The following is a 21892-nucleotide window of genomic DNA, read 5'->3' as shown; positions in this document are numbered from 1 at the left end:
CCTGCCATGTCTCTCACATCAAAGACAAAAAGGTGGAAATTAATTCATTTAATTGGTCTCAATTAAAACTTCCTCCCCACCCCACATACCTTATTGGAAGAGAAGTTTGGCTGCTGTATTAAAGCAGTCCCATGTTATGTAGTTAATTGACTTCCATCTTTTTTGCAAACCCCTTCAAGTGTCATTTCATTTCTTTGTGTGGTTTATTATTTTGTTTGCCTACCAGCTTTCAAAGGCCTCTTTCCCTTGAGATTTGGGGATTTGTTCCAATTTGTTGTTTTGTCATGGACTGGAAAAGAGGTTTGGGAGAGTTGTAAAATGTTGGTGCGGTGGTACCTTAAGGAGAACTGTATACCCCAGATAGAGGGAAATGCAAAATGAAGATGTACCACTCCCTTGACTACTGAAAGCCTCTGTTATATGCTTTTTTCTCTTCTTTTTTTACTGAACCATTGGTGAGAACTGCCTCCCTCCTTGTCTTTTTGTTGTAACCTGTAATGGCTAGTAGAAACATAAATATAAGCGAAGATTTTCAGAGTTCTTCAAGCAGGATTATATCCCAGTTTTGTGCTTTATAGCATAACTGTGTCCAGCTGTATCCTAAAGCCTCTGGTTATATGTTACTCAACATATGTCAATCAATAAAAACAGTACCCACTAACAATAAAATTTATTTGTTCCATAGTTTTACACCATCTTTTCCCCATACAAAACTTAGCTCAAGATTTCTTCCCTTTCTTTCTGATGCCACACTTCTCCCCACCTTTCTCAGTCAGCAATCTATTGTAAGGAGCTCTCTTCTCATCCCCCCAACATTCTGGATCATTTGTTGAAAAGGGGTGGATGAATGTCTAGATACTTTCGCAGGCGGGTGGGATAATCAGTCATGACTCCAGTGACCCCATAGCTAAAGGCTTCCTCAAAATCCTTATCATCATTCAAGACCCAAAGGAGAACCTATTTGGGGAAAAACAGATGACGAATCTGAGTGTGGAGTGGACTCCTCACTGTTATTTGAAAACTAGATTTCCTTTATGTCTTTCTAGTCGGTCACTTATTTATGCTGCCATTAACTCAACATTTTCCCAGCAGTCAACAGTGTAGGATGTACTCGTTGGTGGAGGAAAAGTCAATTATTGCTTTGCAGTCAGCAAGGTGTTGTTGCTGTCAGGGGGTGGTGGGAAGAAAGCACTTCCTGATGAGGAAACGTCATAATGATTGCTTTATTGATAGGCATGCTCAAGATGGTTGTGCTAGTGCCACAAGTATCTGAGAGCCAGGAAGTCCTTGGTTCAGAGTTAATCTCAGCTGTGAACCTGTTAAGCTGTAGCCCTTCGCATGGCTACTCAAGTGTAGGCACCATTGAACTTGGTGGTGCTGGCAAGTAAGCATGCCCAGGATTTGGCTGTATGTTGCCTTATGCTAACCACTATCTCAATGTTTCAGCTCCACCTCTACAATGAAGGGATGAACTACTTGACAGGGTTGTAAAGATAGTTGCAATAATGTAAGTAAAACACTGAATATTTAAAATAGGCTATATTGCTGAGGAGGGGAGCTGTGTTAGTCCATTGCAACAAAAACACATACAAAAAGCCTTGTGATACCTTTAGGACTAACAGCTCAGCTGTACTGCAACAAACTTCCATGGGCCAAATTTCTGCACCAGCCCTTTCCTCCAAAATTTCTCTCCATTCACTTAGTATGGAGTATTGATGCAATGCTGTTGCTAGACTGTTGCATTTCAGTGTTTTTAGGTTGTCCCTTGGTGTTTTTTTTTTTAAGATGTGGTTTGTGATTTTAAAAAAAGAACAACTTGTAATGCAGCTACAATACCAGCTGGTCCAATGTGACAGACAGGCAAAGTGCCTTTGACACAGCTGGCAGAAGGAGTGGTTTGCATCCCAGCTGGTGCCTGTCTGTATTGCTTGCCCTGCCATTTCCAAGTTGTGTGGTCTCTTGCCCATGAATAAACATATCACAATCAATTCATTAGTGTAATACACCATAAGATTGGAGAAAGGGGGTTTATTCTACTTTTTTCCATCAAAAATCAGATTTAAATCTGGCTCCAGCTTGAAGGCAACAATTTACATGCAGATACCTAAACCCTAAAAGAAGGAAAGACATGAAGCTTGCTTGTATGGGGGAAAGCCTAAAGCTTGAGTGATTTGTCCAACCTACTTTCCAGGGTTGTTGCACTTATGAATGTGAACTGTATTGTACAGCTCTTTTTAGTGTATACTTAAGAATATTAAATTGTTAATAAAGGCCTCTGTGTTCCTTGGGAGAAGGAACTGGCATAGAAACGTAATTGGTAATAGTTTAAACATCCCTCTTCCTTGTCTCCCTACTTCTAAGGCCAGCTAAAACCTTCCCAGCACAAACCTCATCCCAGCCAGCTACCAGAGACTAGGCTAACAGGAACATTTTTGCAGCACTTCCAGCTCAGACTCAGGCTTTGGCAATTTCCCCAAAGTGGAGACTAAAATGTCCCGCAAATCCTGATTTCCTAGCTTCTGCCAACTTACCTGAATTCCTCTGTCTTCCAGATGCTTGAAAAGTTTTTTCCTCATCGTCATCCTGGTTTTGGGGGGAGTGGGGGGGGGATGGAGAGGATACAAAAGGCACAATCATGGCTTTACGTCTTCTGTTATGGATTACAGGAAAAAAGTGAACTGGGTGAAGGGAGCAGGGTGGGTGAGCAGGTTGTGATGTTTTAACTACTGTGTCAGTGGGGGACACACACACACATAGTTTGGCAATAAATGGAGTGAAGCAGTGGGCAAGGCTTGTAGATGTTATTAAGGGCCCCTGGCGCAGGTGGTTCTTTGGAGACAGAGGAGAGAGAAGGAGAAGGTGATGAAATGTGCCTTCATATTTGTTGGTGGGCAGGGATACTTTGTAAGAACTAAGTAGGGAAAGTATTGCTTGTCATCACTCACTTGTGGGCAAATTTTGCCAGCATTGCTCCCCAAAATCCCTTTTTCACTGGAAAATAGGTCCTATGATTAAAATAAAAAGGTGGAAAGGTCAGCAGACTACTGAGAACTCCTCACTTCCTGCCATTCCTCCTACTGGATCCCACTATCTTTTCAAAGAGCCCGAGAGTCACACATCCTTTTTCCTCACTGCACAAAATGTTTCATTAATTTTGCTTGTCATACCTCCTTCCTTAAAGCTAAACTTTTGGAAAACATTAAATATGACATGGGAGGAGAGGCACTGTAGTGGTATGAGCAAAGACCTGTCCTGTCTAGCTAACTTAAGCTTAGCTCTCATTGTGGTGGTAAACCTGTGGGCGGGGTGGGGGCGGGGTGGGGTGGGGAGGGGAGGCTATATCACTTCAGGCTGCAAGCAGGGGTCTCACATGAAGGCTCTTCCTTTTTTTAAAATATATTTTTATTTATTTTATCTTTATAAATGAAATAAACAATACCAAGAATACCAACAACCTGATCAAAACTACACTTTCCCAGCAATACAATATTCTTATGAGGACACAACAATAACAAAAAGAAAAAGAAAAAAAAGGAAAATGAAAATGAAAAAAGAAAAGAGGAAAAGAAGTAAAGAAAAAGAAAAGAAATTTCCACATGAAGGCTCTTCCAATCAAAATAATATTCTCCACATAGAAAGTTAGCTAGGCTACAACCCATACCCATCACAAAATATTTTCCCTGCTTTTTAATTTCTTTTAGTTTTATTGAGGCATTTTCTAGCATATGCAAAAGTCCAAGTAATTTACAGCATATGGGAAGAAGAGGAAAATCAAGACAACCATGCCTCTTCCTGTAAATTTCAGCTTATCCCTTCCTGCACCCCCACTATACATAACATTATTAATTTGGCCATAAAACAGAGGAATAAAATTACTTTATAACAATTAGATGTCTTTATATATTTCTTGTTTGTGTATAGTACTTTAATGTTTTTCTGCAGAGGAGACAAGTGGTGGCTAGGTTTCTAAGAAGCAGTTTTCTTTTTAATACCTCCGACCACCAAAAGTTGCTCATTGAATTTGAACATAACTGCAAGTTCCCAGGGCCTCTTAGGTAGTGTGAAATAGATGGTACTTTGGTGGATCTCCAACACAGAGAAATATTTTGTTTGGCAGGGGCAAATAGATTCTGAATCAGGTCTTTCAAAGTAAGGAAGAGATATTCATTCTAGTGTTTGTTTTTCAGAGAATTGGGGAGGGGGATGGAGTATTCTCTCATGTGAGTTCAGCTTCAGACTGAAGCGATGCAGCCCTCAAGGAGCTTAGAGGCCCTAGATCAGGTGTGCAGAAAGTCCAAGGGCCAAATTCCATTTTGGAGAAGCTCTCTGGATTTGCTTTCCAGCAGTAGGTGGGGTCAAAGGCAAAAGGGGCAGGGCCAAAATCACTAAAAATACCAGCGTATTTTAGCTGAAAGCTCTTACTGCCAGTAACTAAACTTTAGAAGAGGCATTTCCACCTTATAGAATGGGGAAAAACTGCACAACATCCAGGAAACCACAAAAATGATAGGTGGTTGGGTGAAAGGGGGCGTAGCCTCCTGGGGAACCCTCAAAGAACCATATTGGGACCCATAGAAGGTTGGATTTGGCCCCTGAGTTTGATGTTCTGCACCCTTATCCTAGATTGTGAACTTTCTGTCAGGGACCATGTCACTTGCACTTCCTGTACTGCACCTAACATGCTGCTGGCACAATGCCTCTAAGTAGTAGAATCTTGATCCTCAGTGCTCTGTCCCCTGCACTAACTCACTAGGGCCCTACTTCCCTCGCACAGTCAGTCTGAAACTTTCTTTTATCTTGTTTCTTCCCACAGTAGTAATTCTTTCCTTTCGCTCTACTTCTAGTCCCAGTTATAGAGGCAAAAGTGCACACATGTGAACCAGTGTTCTGGCTCTCCAATGGATAGTGCAGCTCTACTCATTAGATTGCATAAAAAGAACCCTACTGGATCAGACCAAAAAAGTCCATCTAAGTCCTCCTCCTTGCTAGCCATGGTGAACAGCCAGATGCCTCTGGAAAGCCTACAAGCAGGGCATGAAGCCAACAGCTCTCCGCGTTGTTCCTCCCCAGTGATTGGAGTTATGCTGCCTTTGAACCTGGAGATCCTATTTCACTATCATTCCCTTTGTTCCTGTTGTTCAGGGGTGTGTGCTGATACTTTTGTAGCTAAAACAGCACCACCTACATGCAAGAGGAAGGCATTGGCAGGCTTGGTGGAGCCTCAAGCTTTGCTGCTGCTGCTGCTTCAGGAGCCATCTCTTAACGGAGGTTAACTATCCTTACAGCTATTTTCAATTTTGACACTGCTGCTCTGAATAGTTGTACAGAAGTACAGCTGAACCATTCCCTCAGATTCTTTAACCATGATGTTTATCTTCTTCCTATTGATCTTTTTCCTTCCATTTTCCTTTGTATAATGAGTTAGAGTATGGCGTATTTTTTGCCTCGGATAATATGACCAAGGTATTGTAACTTTCTTTTGATGGTCTTTACCAATTCTGTTTGTTTGCTTACTCTGCATAGTATGTTCTCATTTGTTACTCAGTCAGTCCATGGTACTTTTAGCATGTGTCGGTATATCCACATTTCGAAGGATTTGATTTTCCTCAGATTGTCCTTCTTAAGTATCCAAACCTCCACTCCGTAAAATAATATTGAGAACACGTAGCATCTTACCACCTGAATCCTTAGTGCAAGATTAAGGTCCTGATTGCATAATAATTGTTTCATTTTAACAAACATAGCAGAAGTAACCAAAAAATGGGTGGGAAAAAAACCCCTTAAGGAAGCGGGAACCCTAAAACAGCCCAGTGAAGACTGAGTGTGCTTAGTGGCCACAGAATGCTGACTGACTGTTGGGGTGGGGGTGTGAACAAAAACTAGGTGGTGGGGGGGAATGAAATAGAGCATCCTGGAGGAGGGCATGGCTGGCACAGTGAACAGGTGGAAGACTCCAGTCAGCAGCATTTTGTTGCAGGTTCCACTTGTCATGGCAAATAACCATTGAAAGGCTAATCCTTCAGGAGCTCTCACTCCTTTCCGCGCTCCTCAGCCTACAGCTCTAGGACACTGGTCAGCAGCTAGTTTAACAGGAGGACCACTTTGGGGTTGGAGGGGGGGTGGACCAGCCCCCCTCATTTCTCAAAGTAGGCTGCCAGTAGGTCTTGACACCGACACCACACCCTCCACATGGCAGTTTTGGCTGTTTGGCTTCAAGTTACTGATCCTGTACCTCAGAACCCATATATTTCTCCGCCCCCAGCCACTGTCACCTGTTCATGATGGAGGGCAGCACAAACTCAAGGAAGGTTTCCTTCAGTGGCATGAAAGGCAGGAGCCCCACGTAGTAGAGAAGGAGAACCATGATCCCACGCTTCAGAGAGAAGATATAGGGCATCTCTGTGTTCTAGGGGATGGGTAAAGAGGAGAAAACAATTTTCTATCACATGGTATGAGGATTATGTAATTTCTAGAATGAATAGCTGGGAAGGAATTGGGAGCTGGTCCTGGTCATCCCACTGATCCCTGCAGCTCATTGGTTTCTGGGCAGTCTGTATGTCTAACTTCCCACCACAAGTATAACAGTGATCCAGGAAACTGGTCCCTGCTTTTTATTCTTGGGATAGATCAGTGAGCACCTTACATTGCCACTACCCATTTAAACCATCTTTATTGTTATACCTTCCCAAAAAGAAACCTAGGATTTGTAGGGCTGTGGCAGTTCTCTGTAGGGGCTCCCTCACCCTTTCATAAGTGTACGATTCCCAGGATTCCTAGACTGAGGACCATGACAGCTTTAATAACTTTGAAACTGTTAAGTGTGCAGCTTAGACCGAGAAGGTTTAAGAAGCCAAACGAGATAGCAGGAAGCTGCCTCTTGGACATACCTAATTAATTTGTTAGGGTATGCATCTTTTTGTGGAGGGGTGGGGGGGCTATATGAAGAGTCCTGTGTAGTCTGAAAAGCCTACATACTGTTCTACAATGAGAAGCTTGGGCCATTAAAATACATTGCTATGTTTAGTAGTGCCTCTGAAGGAGATGAATGATAATTGATACATACAGCTGCACAGCATTTCTTCAATACTTCCCCTTCAAAAGAGGCCCAGATGCTGATGTGGGAGCGATTGTAGTGTCGGACGAGATTGGCTACCTGTGTGGAAAGACAGAAGGCAGGGTAGGGTGGATTCAGACAACTGCTTTTCTCAGAAGGATTGTTGAGTGTTCATAGCTGCCTAAGTGCTGGAAACTGAGCAGAAGCATGTTGTCTGAAGGGATTGAACAGATGGTCTTCATGGTTACTGCTCATTTGGTGCAAGTTAGTTTTGGGCACCAAAGTAGACTATTACTCACAGTGGAGCCCTTCAGATGTTCAACTTAATTTCCACTAGACAATGATTGAAAAGATTTTATATTTTCAAAATGGAGGAACTACAATTGTCTGCTACATGCTCCTTCACAGTGGTCCGAGGGGCACTGAAACCATCACATCACATTGGGCAGAGCCCAATTTCAGTGTCTTCAGCCACTCCTTCTCCATATCTTAAGATTTTGATTATGCAGGGATCCTGACTGCATTCTTTTTCCTTCTTTACCCTCCCACATCCCACCTTGCTTTTTGTGACATCATGCCTGATGAAGAGATCTGGAGATCTGGAACATATTTTTGCACATATTTGTTGTGATATCTGAGATATTACACTATATGGATTTTGGAATTTTTCTTAGGGCTAACACAGCTGCCCTTGTTTTTTTACAAAGATCCGTATGCTTGGGAGAAAATTGGCCATTTTGAATATGTCCTGAGAATCTGTAAGCTGTGTTTCACTTACTTCCCTCCCATGGTTGCTAGCTCCCTTCTCACAGAACCCCAGAGTCCTGGATGCACTGAGAAGAAATTAAGCTCTGAAACAGGAGGTGAGATGGCTAGAGTGCTGGTGGTGGAATTCTCGCTCCAAAGACAATCAGACATGGGCTAGAGCTGTATCTTCAGCCTATCACGTGGCAGTGAAGGCAGCAAAAAAGGAATATTATGCTGCCTCTATTGCGTCCACAGAGTGCTGTTCCAGGAGGCTGTTCCAAGTGGTCCGGAGCCTGGTTGGTCCAGTTCTGCAGAACCGCTGGAGCATTCTAAGGTCTCCTGTGAGGCCTTGGCAAGGCACTTTGCAGATAAAATTGATCAGATTAGGAGTGTGATTCCGTGCACTGTGGATACAGTTAGTGAGCAAGAGGTAGTCTGTGGCAAACCGGTTTTGTGGGATAAGTTCCAGCTTCTTCCTTCTGATGAAGTGGACAAGGTGCTTTCATCTGTAAGGCCGACCACCTGCTTACTTGATCCTTGCCCATCTTGGCTCATTATGGGCTGCAGAGAGAACTTGGTTGAGGGGATCAGGGCGGTGGTGAATGCCTCCCTTGAGGAGGGAGTAATGTTATCAGCCCTCAAGGAGGCAGTGATAAGATCACTCTTAAAGAAGCCCTCCTTGTATCCCCAAGTTCTGAACAACTTTCGCCCAGTCTCAAATCTGCCATTTTTGGGCAAGGTGATTGAGCGGGTAGTGGTGATGCAGTTGAAGGCACACTTGGAAGAAGCCGATTATCTAGATCCATTTCAGTCAGGCTTCAGGCCTGGGCCTGGGACAGAAACGGCCTTGGTCACCTTGGTGGATGATATGAGGAGGGCTCTGGATAGGGGTGAATGCGCCTTCCTTATTCTCCTTGACCTCTCAGCAGCTTTTGATACCATTGATCACAGTATCCTCCTGGACCGCCTGGAGGGGTTGGGCATTGGAGACACCGTATTATGGTGGTTCCGGTCCTTCCTCTCCGGCAGGTACCAGGGGGTAGCACTGGGAGAGGAGGTTTTGGACCCATGGTTGCTCACTTGTGGGATGCCACAGGGTTCCATCCTCTCCCCAATGCTATTTAACATCTATGTGAAGTTGCTGGGGGCTATCATCAGGAGGTTTTGGGTACGGTGTCATCAATACGCGGATGACACGCAGCTCTACCTCTCGTTCAAATCTTCACCAGGGTTGGATGTGGAATCCCTGTCCAAATGTCTGGAGACGGTGAGTGGCTGGATGGGGAGGAATAAGCTGAAGCTGAACCCTGATAAGAACAAGGTACTTTTGGTGGGAGACAAGAGGAGGTTGGGGGATGTTGACCTGGTGTTGAATGGGGCACAGCTACCCTTGAAAGACCAGGTCCACAGCCTGAGGTCATTTTAGACTCCCAGCTGTCCATGGAGGCTCAGGTGTCAGCTGGGTGTCTCAGGTGTGAGCTGGACAGCGCTGTACCAACTCCATCTGATACGGCAGCTGTGCCCCTACTTTCCCAACCATCTGCTCCCATCGGTAATACATGCCCTGGTCTCCTCTCGTTTAGACTACTGTAATGTGCTTTATGTGGGGTTACCCTTGAAGACGGTTCAGAAGCTGCAGCTGGTACAGAATGCGGCAGCTCGCCTGATTAAAGGCAGCCACCAGCGTGATCACATCACTCCAGGGCTGAAGGAGTTGCACTGGTTACCAGTTGTTTTCCAGGCCAAATTCAAGGTGTTGGTTTTGACCTTTAAAACCCTATATAGTTCTGGCCCACCCTATCTTAAGGAGCGCCTCCAGCAACACCAGGCAGCGATGGGTGAACTGAATCCACTGCAAGGTGGGATAGGGAGTTTCTGTTCCTGACTAACTAGGAAAGGGGATGGGACTGAACATCTGAAAGTGGAGATTGACAAAAATCTGGGTCTAGTACATTAATGAGATGGAGATAATGGAAGGGAAAGAAGTTTGACTAGCTGTGGCCCCTACCTTTTGTATGAGTTCATCATTATCCTCTTTAATTTCAATGTTGATAGGTACTCCCTGGAATTTCTGGAAGACCTCCTCCAAGCTTGGAATCCGGTGGTCTTTGCCATGAGAAAAGCAGCCTGTTGGGAAAGGCAGGTAGGGGTCGATAAAGAGAGCTTGAAGCATTCTTTGCCAGTGCGTAACCTCACCAAATCCTCACAGCTATGCTTTCCACCACAGTGCCCTTCGCCCCAAAGTAACTCTTAGTCCTACTCACCTGGAGAAAAGGTCACCTCCAGAGAATCCTTATAGGGTGGTAGATCCTATGGGACACAATTAGGGTAAGGACTAAGGAGCCAGGAAACCCTGGTTATCTAGAGAAATGTAGGACTGACTGGGTTAGAATGGGTGTGTATGTTTGGAGCAAGGATTCCTGGGTTCTTTGGAGGGGATGAGGGCTCTTGGTGCTAGAGACACGGCCCCAGGGTATAGCATCTAGGCACATGACGCAGCCACCTTGCTGAAGCTAAGTAACTTTGGGCCTGGTCAGCGCCTGAATGGGAGACAGCCTGGGAACCCCACCTACATTGCCTTGGGTTCTATCACAGCAAAGAAGTGGGATATAAATGTAATAATATAGAGAGACAGGGCAAGTTGGGAACTAGAACCCCAGAGTCCTCACCGCAAAGTCTGTCTCACTGATCTTGATGTTGTGTCCTGTCTGGCGTTCCAGATTATTGTCATGGGACACAACCACAACTCCATCTTTTGTCATGTGGCAGTCAATTTCCAGCAGATTTGTGCCCTGGCTCAGTGCACTGGGAAAGTGGAGGGAAAGGTCAGCATGACAGGCCAGATGGCAGCATCGGCAGTAGCATCAGTGCAAAGCAGGATGGGGAAAGCTGGGGTAGGGTGGAGGTGGCATTACTCACTGGCTAAAGGCTTCCATAGTGTTCTCAATCCGTTCTCCGCAGCCTGGGAAGGAAACAGGGATGTTGAGAAGGCAGGCACTGAAATTCCCAAAGTTTGACTTGACAGACCTCCCCTCCCAGGGACACCAAATGCCTGTGCTCTGACTTTAGGAATGTGGCAATACAAGTCTAGAGAACTGGAGCAGAAAGAAATGTGAAGAGCCTGCCTGTCAAAAGGTAAAGGGGGGCAGGAATTCCTCTTCTGGGCTTCACCCTTTCACCCCGACTTGCAGACACCACTGCTCCCGCCCAGGCTCAGTAAATGCCCCTCCAGTGGAACTCCTGAATGGCCCAGCAGAAACTCACCGCCCCGATGGGAAACATGTCGGCATCGGATGGGAAACTTGCGTGGTTTGTGGAGCAGGTGTGGCTTCTTTCGCAGGCAGTGAGATGTCAGGGCATAAATTCCAAGGGCAGGCAGCCCAAAGAGGAGTAAGTGGTAGCCCATGGTGGTGGTGGAGGCAGCTAGCTAGGACTCCTGGGCTTGGTGGGTTAAAGCAGGAAATAGTAGTCAGGAGCTAAGACACCTGTGTTCTCTGGAAAGCAAATGATGCTCATAGATTAGGAGCAGAGGGAGTGGGGGAAGCAGGGTTAGGAAAATCTTCTTCAGGTTCCCTGGGATGGGAGTGCGATTGATGGGTGAAATCAGGTAGTTTGAGATCCCTGAACTCTTGGTCATCTGCAACGTGCGATGAGTATGGCGAGCTGGGCCATCCTGGCTGGGAGTGGCTGGATAAGCAGGTTCATGTGATTTTTGAGGAAGAAAAGGGGGTGTGGAAGCAAGCAGAGGAGATACTTACACCTCCCCTTTGCTTGCCAGGACCTCCCCAGTCTTCACCTTGCACCTGTTCATTCGCATGAATAACTATATATGTCACAGACACACCAAAGTCATACTCCTGCTCCTCCCCTCCTCCTCCTCCTCCTGCCAACCACACACTTTACAATCTTGCCACACCTAGGGCACAAAGAGCAATTTTCTTGGCAGCATCAAGCGATGAGTGGGTGCTCTTGGTCCTTCCTGATTTGAACCACTTGACCTCATTCCCTTTTAGTGGAGAGTGGGGTTGGGAGGGGGCTGGTCTCCTTAAACCCAAGGGATTCTGAGAGCATTCTCAACCCCACCCTTCCCACCAAGCCAGCAGATCTCAGTGCCCGACATTAAATAAAGACCGAACTAGGTGCTGATGGAGAATTTCCTCCCAGTGCAAACAGCAGCTTCAGGAAAGGTTTTTTTCTCAGCACGGTGGGGTGGGGTGGGGTGGGGGGTTAAATCCCCCCTACACGATGCTCTGGTCCCATTCATTATCATTCCTCCCCAGTTGATTCAATTTGCATTTTTAAAAACTTGCCTGTGGTCCTTTGGCCCTAAGAGAGGGAGGGATTAATTTTGCTTCTAATCCATAGTTTGTGCCACCTTTCTGGCAGCAGCGTAATAAATATTTGAGTATGGTTGAGATAAGATGAATTTCATCACAGACCATCTAATGGGAAGGGGGAGAGGATGTATATTTCTGACTAAAGGGCCAGGCGTTGTGTTGGCTCAGTAAGAAATGACTTTGTTTCTTTTTCTTCTTGCAGGGTTTCTGAATGTGGCATCTATCTACCTGCTGTTAAAGCAGGTGCTGGTTAGGCCCCTCTTAAACAAACCATTATTAGAGATTTGGTAATGATAGCCAGTCCCTTCCCAACTGTATAGGACCATGGTAACTATAGGCCAGACTCCAGTCTGCAATTTTTGGGGGAACAAGATGCTTGACTGGACAACTCCAGACATTCATTTTTGAAGCCAATTTAACTTTATTCATTCCAATTCAGGCCTTTTTCAGGGGCAGAAACTACTGTGATTGTCCTGGTTTGTTTATTTCATTTATTTTATGCTTTTATTTACCAACCTTCAACCAATTGGTTCCCAGGGTGGTTCACAAGAAGATGAACCACCCTGGAACCACGGGGTTTGGACTCGATGGTCTTGTAGGCCCATTCCAACTCTACTATTCTATGACTATTCTATGAAAATCAGAATGAAAACAGACAATAATAAACCAAGACAACCAGCAGTTAAAAGCAGCAAAAGATCAAAGCATAAACGCCTGGCAGAACAAAAAGGCCTTTGCCTGGTACCAAAAAGTTAGCAAAGTAAGTACCAGGCAAGCTTCTCTGAGTTGGGAATTCTACAAACAGGGCACCACTATTGAAAAGGCTGTCTTGATGACCTACGCCAGGGAGATACGGACAGACCCTGTTGATCTTACACTTTTCAGCAGCTTTTGATACCATTGACTATTAGTAGCATGTATCTCCCTCTCAAGGTTTGAGCTGGAGCGGGGTAGTGCTTTACAATTCCTCCTGATGGGAATTGCTCCATGGAGATCCTCATGGATGAGTTTTGTCTCGTGTGCTTTTTAACATCCACATGAAACTGCTGGGTGAGGTCGCCTGGTGGTGATGGTATGCAGTGTCATCAACATGCTGATGACACTCAGCTCCGCTTCTACTTTTTGTCAGAACCAAGTGAAATGGTGACGTGCCTGAACAGTTGCCTGGGCTTATGAGGGTGAACAAAATTAAGTTCAGTCCAGACAAGACAGAGGTGATGGTAGTGGGGGACTCAGTAGACCAGTTGGCTGGGAGAATGCCTCTTTTGAGTGGGATTGTATTCCCTGAAGGAGCAATTCCACAGCTTGGGCAAAATTGTGGACCCATCTTTGCCTCTGGAGTCCCAGAGTGCCATTCTTCAGTTTCATCTGATTCTCCAGCTGTGATCACTATTAAAATACATAAATTTAACTTGTGTCATTTATAATTCAGTGGCTTCCCAGTTAGATGACTATAATGCACTCTGCATGGAGACCGTTTGGAACAAAATGCTGCTTAGAATACTACCTTTTCTGGTTGCAAGACTAGCGTTGCCTTTTCAGTTACTTCCTTCATACTGTGGAATTTGGTCCCAGCCCTTCTTTTTGGAAAAACACACACAAAAAAACACTTTTGCTGCATCAGTACTTTGAAATTGAGACTCCCTCTTTACTGATAGGGATTGATTCACTGATGTTTTTAGATTTCATTCATTTTATTGCTTTTAATGAATTCGTACTTTGTTTTTAATGATGTGAACCAGTTTGTAAATTAGATAGTTGAAAAGCAGATGAAAACATGGGCAAGAGAAAGAAACTCCTCCAGCTGATGGTCCAGACTCTGCTCAGCTAAGAAAGGGCTTTTTTCTCTTCGAGGACTATCCCTTGTAATAAAAATCTGAACCAGTTCCAGCTCTGCCCCCTTCTGCAGCTCTTTTACTCCCCACATCTACTTTATCATTCTCCACCTTCCCCAAACCCTGTTCGAGAAGCATCCCTCCCTCCCTCCCTCCCTCCCTCCCTCCCATACCTTTCCTAATCTTGATCTGCTCCTCAGCTTCCCCCCTCCTGGTCACCTGCACCACTGCCTTTTCCTATGTCCTCTCTGCCCCCATTGCAGTTGTCCTTGCCTAGTGATGCTGCTCCTCAGCCAGACTGGCTATATTAACAAGCCTGTGGGGATGACAGGAAAGCCTTTGGTTGCCAGGGGGACTGCCAGCAAATGCAGTCCCCAGTTGCAGTTGCCTAGCAACTGTGGGGCACATGTTTGCCCTCATCCCCTTAACCTGGCAAAATAGCAAGTCAGGCCCAGAGTGGCACCAGTTATAGGGGCACCCAAAACCAGTGGTCTGTCTGCCCAGTAGACATGCTAGTCTTGTTCCTGTCAAACTTTGCATGGAAATTGGCTGGTATGTGTGTACATGCATGCACCTACTTTGTCAAGCAACCAAGAATAGGCAAAGGAAATTAAGTGTGAAGGATAACGTAGTTAAATACCTTTTCCTGTGATGTTTGCATTTGTTGCTTGGTGACAGTTTCATCGACTTAAAAGGCTGAGGCTTTGTAACCTTGGAGTGCCTGCGTGGAGAGCATTGATGAAGAGATATCCGTATTTTGTAGACTGTCAGCCATTTCAGATTTGGGAGAAAATGGTATTCTAGGAGATCATAACAACTGCTTTGCTTCATCACACCAAAGGCCCATGTAGTCCAGGACTCTGTCTTCTAACAGCAGCCAGCCAGCTGGCCCTGGGAAACTCAGAAGCATGATGGAGAGAGTTGGCCTGTTTTGGCCCCAGCACCTGATAGTCAAAGGTAACTGTCTCTGAACATGGAAATTCCATTCTTACCTATTGAAGCCAATCACTACTCCCTTTTACGAGCCTTTTAAGCTAAACCAGCTGCAATCTTGTAATGACAAAATACTCAACATTTATAGAGCACTTTAAAACATGTTCCCTATACATTATGTTGTTGTAATTCTTACAAGCAGCCTGTGATGTAGGTCACCATTATTATTTCCATATTGCAGATGGTTAGGCTGGGCAGGCTCTGACCATAATGACTTGCTTAAGGTCACCTAGTGTGTTCAGGCAAAGGGAAAATTTGAACTGGGAATCTCCTGATTCAAAGCTCAGCCTTTAAGCGAGTGCACTACACCAACTTTCTAGAGTGGTAGTGAATTTCCTGAGAGTGAGGAGAGACATGGACATAGTGAGTTGAAACCCTCTGGATGCTCAGGCCAGGATTGGTTAGATTTTGCACTTAATAAACCATATATTTGATTACCAGATGCCAAGGACAAATGGAATAACTATCACAACCTCAACAATCACCTTCTTGTACTCCTCGGAGTGCCTGGCTGATCAGTATTGGAGATAGATTTCTGCACTAGATGGAGCTTTAGCCTGGCCTTGCATAGTAGTTCTTATATTCCTGGATGCTACACACCTAAGAGATGCCCTAATCCCATGTTTGTGTATTGCCTTTTCCAAAGTATTCAGATTATCCTGGATTGGTTACGCCAGACATACTTAAACCTTCCTTTTCATACTCTTGGCGTGATTAAAGTGTGAGAAACTGTGCATTTTCTCCCTTCCCTCTTTGAACACATTCCTGCAGATGGTGACAATATGATCTGCTTCAGAGATTGAGCCAATAGATTGACTATTCTGCCTGTACACATTTTTATCATAGGAGTGTGGAAGTAGAGAGGCATTATTGCTCACATTTATTATGTTAGTCCCAGGCCGCGTCTGGCAGCAATCTTGCTGACCCTAAGTGGGTCTGGTCAGTGCCTGAGGTGGATAACCTTCTGGGAGCACCTGTACATGTTACCTTGAGTTTTACTGAAGAAAGGTAGGGTATAAATGAAATAAATAAATGTATATAGCTCTTGAGAACACTTCACACACATCTAAGCATGTTGAATTGTTCTGAAAGTATCAGAAGTTACTTAAGGGAAAGTCCTCCCAGGTTCAGTACATCTCCAGTTAAAAGGGTTGAGTGCAAGTGATGTGAAGGATTCTTGCCTTAGACCCTGGACAACCATTGTTATTCAGAATAGACAATGCTGGGCTAAATGGACAAATTGTGTGGTGTGGTATGAGACTGTTTTCTGTATGCCTACCACAGAACTTGTAAGGGCTAGCTTTGAATAGCTCAGGCTATAAGGCAGTACAGATTGATTGTGACATATATAATTATTTATTCAGTTTACTTGTATTATTATTTTTCAGCTCTCTTTCCTTTAACAGCAGCAGCAGAGATAAAGGGCAATAATACCTGGATGTAGTGGGTGAGGGAGACATTGACACTAGGCTTTCAAAAACTAACTAAATGGAAGACAATCAGTTGGGGCACTTGGTAAATAGAGAATGAACATTGTGGTGATTTTTCCCTGAAAGTATTTTTTTTTCCTATAACAACTAGTTTGCTTTTATGAGCATTGTTATCCAACCAAGACCCTTGCATGAGACTAGATAAACATCTCAAACAAATATATAGAAGATGCTCTTGGCTGTAATTCTGCTGCTTGTTCACTTTCTTTTGACATTCTTCATCTCCACCCCCTCTTGGTTTCATGTGAATCAATCCCTGTTCACTGGTGACCTTAAATATTTTGGATAAGGTCAAAAATATGCATATGGAACATATCAGATACAGGCAGACTGCTGGGTTTGCACAATCAAAATAAGCCACTGTGGTTTGCGGGTGCCTCTTCCATAATCCACTTGTAGCTAATTGTGTTATCCAAACCTGGCAAGGGTGGGTTGTTGGCATGGTTAACAAGCCATCCAGATCCCATGGGCTGTTTTATGGTTATGAGTGGTTTGTTAATCTCGCCAATAACTCACCCTTGTTGGGTTCGGATGACATGACAAGCTACAAGCAGGGGTTGGGTTACAGAACAAGTGCCTGCGGGCACTCGCAAACCACAGCAACTTATTTAAACCACTGTGGGTGATTTTGATTGTGTGAACCAGGTGCATGTGTAACTCGACCTGGCGTTCTTCCATCCTAAAAACATTTAAATGTTCAGGTTTCCTTGCAACAACTGTGTAAGGTAAGTCACAGGAACCTAGCTCAGTATGGTCAACAGACTAGAAGTGGCTCTCCAGGGTTTCAGGCAGGGGTCTTTAACAGTCCGATTTGGAGCTGCTGGAGATTGAACCTGGGCCCTTCTTCATACAAAGTACATGCTTTACCATTGAGCTACAGCTCTTCCCCTTGAATTATCCTCATACTCCTGATGGAGGGGGTGTATGTGCCTAGAGAAGAATGGTTCATCTAAGGCGGGGGTGGACAATTTGTGGCTCTCCAGATATTTTGGCCTACAACTCCAATAATCCCTAGCCAGTATATCAAATGGTGAGGGATCATGGGAGTTGTGGATCTCCAGATGGTTGGGCCTACAAGTTGCCCACCCCAGAAAGCTGCCTGATTAGTTCATGACTGAGGCAAGATTTGAACCAGCAATATCTTAGCTGTTGCTGTGTATGTGAAGCCTCTACCAACCCTCAGCTTTTCTCAAGAGAAACCCATTGCTCTCTAACTCAGCCTTGTATTTAAACACTCATATGGTAGCCATAGGCATCAAAGAAGTGGATGCAGGTGGTGAGCAGGCTAGTAGAGGAGGAATGGAGTACTCAGTCCCTCCTTAGCACCCAGCATAGGAAACAAGGGAAAGGGAAGCCCACTCCTGTGAGCTCAGTGTAGAAATTCAGTGAGCTGCTGGAGGGGGGACTGAGCTCTCCACCTCTCTTTTGGCAGCCCCCAGCAAATTAATAAAAAAACCCTCTGCAGGCTTATAACTTTTGTGGGCTTACTTACAAGGCTTCTCTAAATGTTTCCTGCAAACCAAGAAAGCCATGAAACTGAATGGTATATCTAATCTAAATCTCTGTGTGCATATGTTTTGCTGAAGTGAGTCATGCAACTTCAAGCTGCCATTTCAGATGCCCTACAAACACTTCTGTCTTGGTTTCCTCTCATTGTTTTGAGACCTTCTTACTGTAATGGGTTATCAGTTCATTACCTTGCTTACATAATAGGATGTCTGTTTACATCTCTTGTTCATCCCATCCCAAAGGCTTGGGGTGGGTATGAATAAAAATTATATACTTGAAATATGCAATTAAAATTAACACTGAGGTGAGAAAAACAGAGTAAACCTCAGTTACTGAAAGGCTGGCCCAAACTATAAGTGCTCCCCAGACTTGGGCTTTGGTGAATTTCTGGAAGAAGGCCTGCTCCTCAGGGTTCAGGAAGGGTCTTTTGTCCTGCTCTCCTAAGGACGTACATTATAGTCCCCACCAAGGGCTTTTTTTCCATAAGACAGACTGAGGGGCACTCTCAGGATGAACGCAGGGGTTGAATGGATTGTATTACCTCAGACTGGAGGTGCAGGATGCCATTTTTAATGCCTTTTATATAAAAAACATCAGCAAACAACTAGCACATAGGAAATAGGCTGGGCTAGAATCTCTGATATGCTAGATTTTTACTGTTAGGATTTTTTTAAATGTAGGAAGTATTCAGAAATGGCATCTTTTCTATCTGTGGTCTAAATTGGTTGATCCCATTCTATCAGCTCATTATGTAGCCCGAGTCTCAGACAAGTGCTTCCTGTCAACAAGGAAGTCTAAAGTGTTTCAGTCACACACCACTTCCTGATTTAACCTTTCCAACACTCATTGTAGAATTGCAAACTCCACCCACCTATTACCCATACAGTCTCTCTCCCCTGCCCCCAACAGAGCAAGCTGAAAATGAGGTATCCTTGGGCTGGATGGTCACTTTGTTTGTGTAGGGTCAAGTTTTCAGCTGAGCTGGAAGCCTATGCGCACTGATTGTTTATACCAGGGATAACCACACTAAGGTAGCCTTTCCCAACCTGGTGGCCTCCAGATGTTTGGGACTGCAACTCCCATCAGTCCCAGCCAGCATGGCCCATACTTAGGGATGTTCGGAGGTGTAGTCCAAAGCATCTGGAGGGCATCAGGTTGAGGAAGACTGCATTAAGGAGTTGGCTAGAGAAAGGTTATTATGTGAGAACAAGTCCATGGAGTTTGCTAAGAAAGATGAGAGGAGTGGGAGAGAGATTATGACTCAAATGCATACTCCTGATTAACTAACACCCCCAAGGGTAAAGAGATGAATGACTGATTTCTCTCACCCACGTCACGATGTGCACATTACATACCTCTTGGAGGATAACTGAGCGACTAGGCAGAGAGGTCAAGGGCGTTTTTAGGATACAGCAAAGAGGCACTAATGATTCAATTGCAAAGTGATAACTATAAAGCAATTCCACAACATAGTAAACAATCTTCCTTAAGCATAGTATGTACCTCCAATGGTAGGCTTCAGAGGTGCCCTGCTGGCAAAGGAAGAAATCTTCCAAGAACCTGTGCTTTCCCACTTCAGACTAATCATGCAGGGTAACAGCAAGGCAATGATTCCTCCTACCTCATAGACAAAATAGTTTGCATAGTTCGGAGGGACACTAGTTTGAGTATAAATTTGCAGTGTGGGAGGGTTGACTGTGTTCATTTGTTACATATGAACCTGTCTGCATACTTCAGTCCTCAAAGGAGGTCCTGTTGCAGATCCTGCCACCATGCCTCTGATGGAAGGAGGGACAGGGCCTCCTCTGTAGTGGTGTCCAACCTGTGAAACATCTTGCCTTGAGAACTGCGGTAGTCCATGATCATTTTTAGGCACCAAGTAAAAGTAAAAAAAAAACCTTTGGGCCACAGCTCATGTTTTGCATACAGAAAGTCCCTGGTTCAATCTCCAGATTAAGGGTGGGAAAAACCTTGAAACCTTGGGGAGCCACTGCCAGTCAGTGAGGTAGATGGGCCAATGGTCTGACTCGGTATAAGGCATATTTCTGTGTTCCAGGAATGTGTTTCTGTCCATTTTATTGGTCATGATGGCTGCTTTTAATGTTGTTACTGGTGTGGCTTATTGCCCCCATCTATTTTTTGTTGGTTTAAAAATGTATATTGTATTGCTGCAAGCTACCATGGAGGCTCCATTGAGGAGCTAAAAGGCAGGAGTATAAATGTTTTATTAAAACACATAGGGAAAAGCTTTTTCCTGTGGCTTTAACCCCTTGATAATGGTATTTAGGTATATTTTGACAAGTTTCTTGTATACATTAAATGTTCATTTACATGGAAGAATCCACATTCCTGAATACCTGCTCAGATTGGCATTCCCTTTCTTCAGGAAGTTTAAATTATCCTGAAACTGCCTTAATAGAGACAGATGCTACTGAAGGTAATCATAGAACAGGAAATAAAATTTAGATTGACAACCTTTGTTCTCAACAGTGCAAATTATGGCAAATAATGTAAGAACTTCTGAATGGGCTTGAGAGGATGTCATTACAAAGTTGACTGCCCTGCCACCCCCCCCCCCAGGTGGTCAGTGTGCTGCTACTTGCCATCCTTCCTTTGCACCTCTGCTGATGGAAATTAGGGCAGAAGGGACAGTACTGCTTGCCAACTTCTACAGGCTTGGGGTCATAGCAGCCAACCATAAAGAGCTGACAAGGAAAGTATCAGTTCCAATTGCACCCTCATATTTCCATGTGGCTTGGAACCCTACCATCTCCCAGCTTTTTTTATTGTAATGTAAATAGAGACTGTCAAATTATAAAAGGTGTAATTTTATATTATTGCCGGGCAGTGAATTCTAGGACAATTCATGGAATGAAGGGCGTGTGCGCAGAGCTTGTTTTAGCTGTGTAACACAATACTAATTCTGACTTGTCAAATATGGAATGTTGATTAAATACTTCCAGGATTAATGAAAACATTAGTTTTTAGTGTTAAATTTGCTAGCATAATCACATGATTATGCATCAGTCCATCTACATTCTGCAAGATCCAAGGTAAGAAGCAGTGAGGACAAATATTTTAGTTATCTACTCATACCTTCTGTTAGCAATTCCTGTCCTGACAAACCTCTTGTACCCTTATGCTACAAGCAACTTCCTTCCTCTGACTATCATGACCAATCTCTATTAAGCTACTCAACTTAAGGCAGCACTACTGTTTCCTAAGCAGTTGCACCAGCCACCAGGTATGCAAATGTTCCTAATTAATCTTGATTGTACAATCGGGTTTGTATGGGCTACACCTTAACAGACAAACCAGTTCTGAAGTATGCAAGGTCTTCCTTCTCAGCCAAACTTCCACCTAGATGTTTACTAAGGACAGATGGCTGAAGGCTTAAAAAAAATATCCCCCCCCCGTGCCCCCCTCCCAAAGCTTAGCTCCTACCAGAAAGTAAGAATGTCTGTATCCATGAAACATGCCCAGAAGAGGGGGACAAAGATGGTGAGGAGTATACAAACATTTGTGGGACATTTGAAGGGCTTGGATATGATTAACCTGGAGAAGAGGCGATTGTTTGAGGATGGCAGTCATAGACAATGGAGCAAATTTGTCCGGTTGTTCCAGAAAGTAGGACACAAATCAACAGGTACAAGTTACAAGAAAATTTAGATTACACATTAGGAAGAGCTTCCCAATGGCATAAGCAGTTCAACAGTGGAGCAGACTGCTTTGAAAGGTGGTAGGTTCTCCTTCACTAGCGGTTTTTAGACAGGCTAGATGGCCACCTATCAGGGGCCAGCCATGTAGTAGTAGTAGATTTCCTGCAGTGGCACAGGATGCAGTGGATTAGATGACCTTTGAGGTCCCTCCTGAGGCTATGATTCTGTTTTCCCTTGCCCCTTCCAAAATAAGACATAACATTAGACA

At 44.4% G+C, this 21892-nt stretch overlaps 1 protein-coding gene across 4 annotated transcripts; it reads right to left on the bottom strand.

Annotated features, from left to right (window-relative positions):
* Window positions 1-644: 644 nt before the first annotated feature.
* Window positions 645-11622, bottom strand: GDPD3 (glycerophosphodiester phosphodiesterase domain containing 3). 4 transcript variants are annotated; one of them, XM_084805758.1, is made up of 11 exons: window positions 11560-11622; window positions 11066-11295; window positions 10721-10763; window positions 10471-10606; window positions 10066-10111; window positions 9810-9928; window positions 7064-7153; window positions 6273-6406; window positions 2946-3005; window positions 2532-2583; window positions 645-957 (listed from the first exon to the last, which is right to left on the bottom strand). In XM_084805758.1, the coding sequence occupies exons 2-11, from the start codon at window positions 11205-11207 to the stop codon at window positions 823-825; spliced, it is 957 nt and encodes a 318-aa protein (XP_084661884.1). In that variant the 5' UTR covers window positions 11208-11295; window positions 11560-11622; the 3' UTR covers window positions 645-822. The 4 variants fall into 4 exon arrangements, with proteins under 4 accessions (XP_084661884.1, XP_084661885.1, XP_084661886.1 ...); XM_084805759.1 differs by having other exon boundaries at window positions 11066-11242; XM_084805760.1 differs by lacking the exon at window positions 11560-11622 and having other exon boundaries at window positions 11066-11486.
* Window positions 11623-21892: the final 10270 nt, after the last annotated feature.

Source organism: Heloderma suspectum, chromosome 6 (assembly GCF_057233095.1).
Source record: "Heloderma suspectum isolate Gila_16-S chromosome 6, 16-S_ref, whole genome shotgun sequence".
Lineage (NCBI taxonomy): Eukaryota > Metazoa > Chordata > Lepidosauria > Squamata > Helodermatidae > Heloderma > Heloderma suspectum.
This window is presented reverse-complemented; position numbering and strand designations above follow the sequence as displayed.

What these genes read in the sequence shown, in the direction of transcription:
- GDPD3 (XM_084805758.1), bottom strand. Translation starts at nt 11,207, where the DNA reads ATGGGCTACCACTTACTCCTCTTTGGGCTGCCTGCCCTTGGAATTTAT. An exon ending in GGAGGTGACCTTTTCTCCAG is followed by an intron (nt 9,929 to 10,065) that starts GTGAGTAGGACT and finishes CTTTCCCAACAG; the next exon opens with GCTGCTTTTCTCATGGCAAA. An exon ending in TGAAGAAATGCTGTGCAGCT is followed by an intron (nt 6,407 to 7,063) that starts GTATGTATCAAT and finishes CCCATCCCCTAG; the next exon opens with AACACAGAGATGCCCTATAT.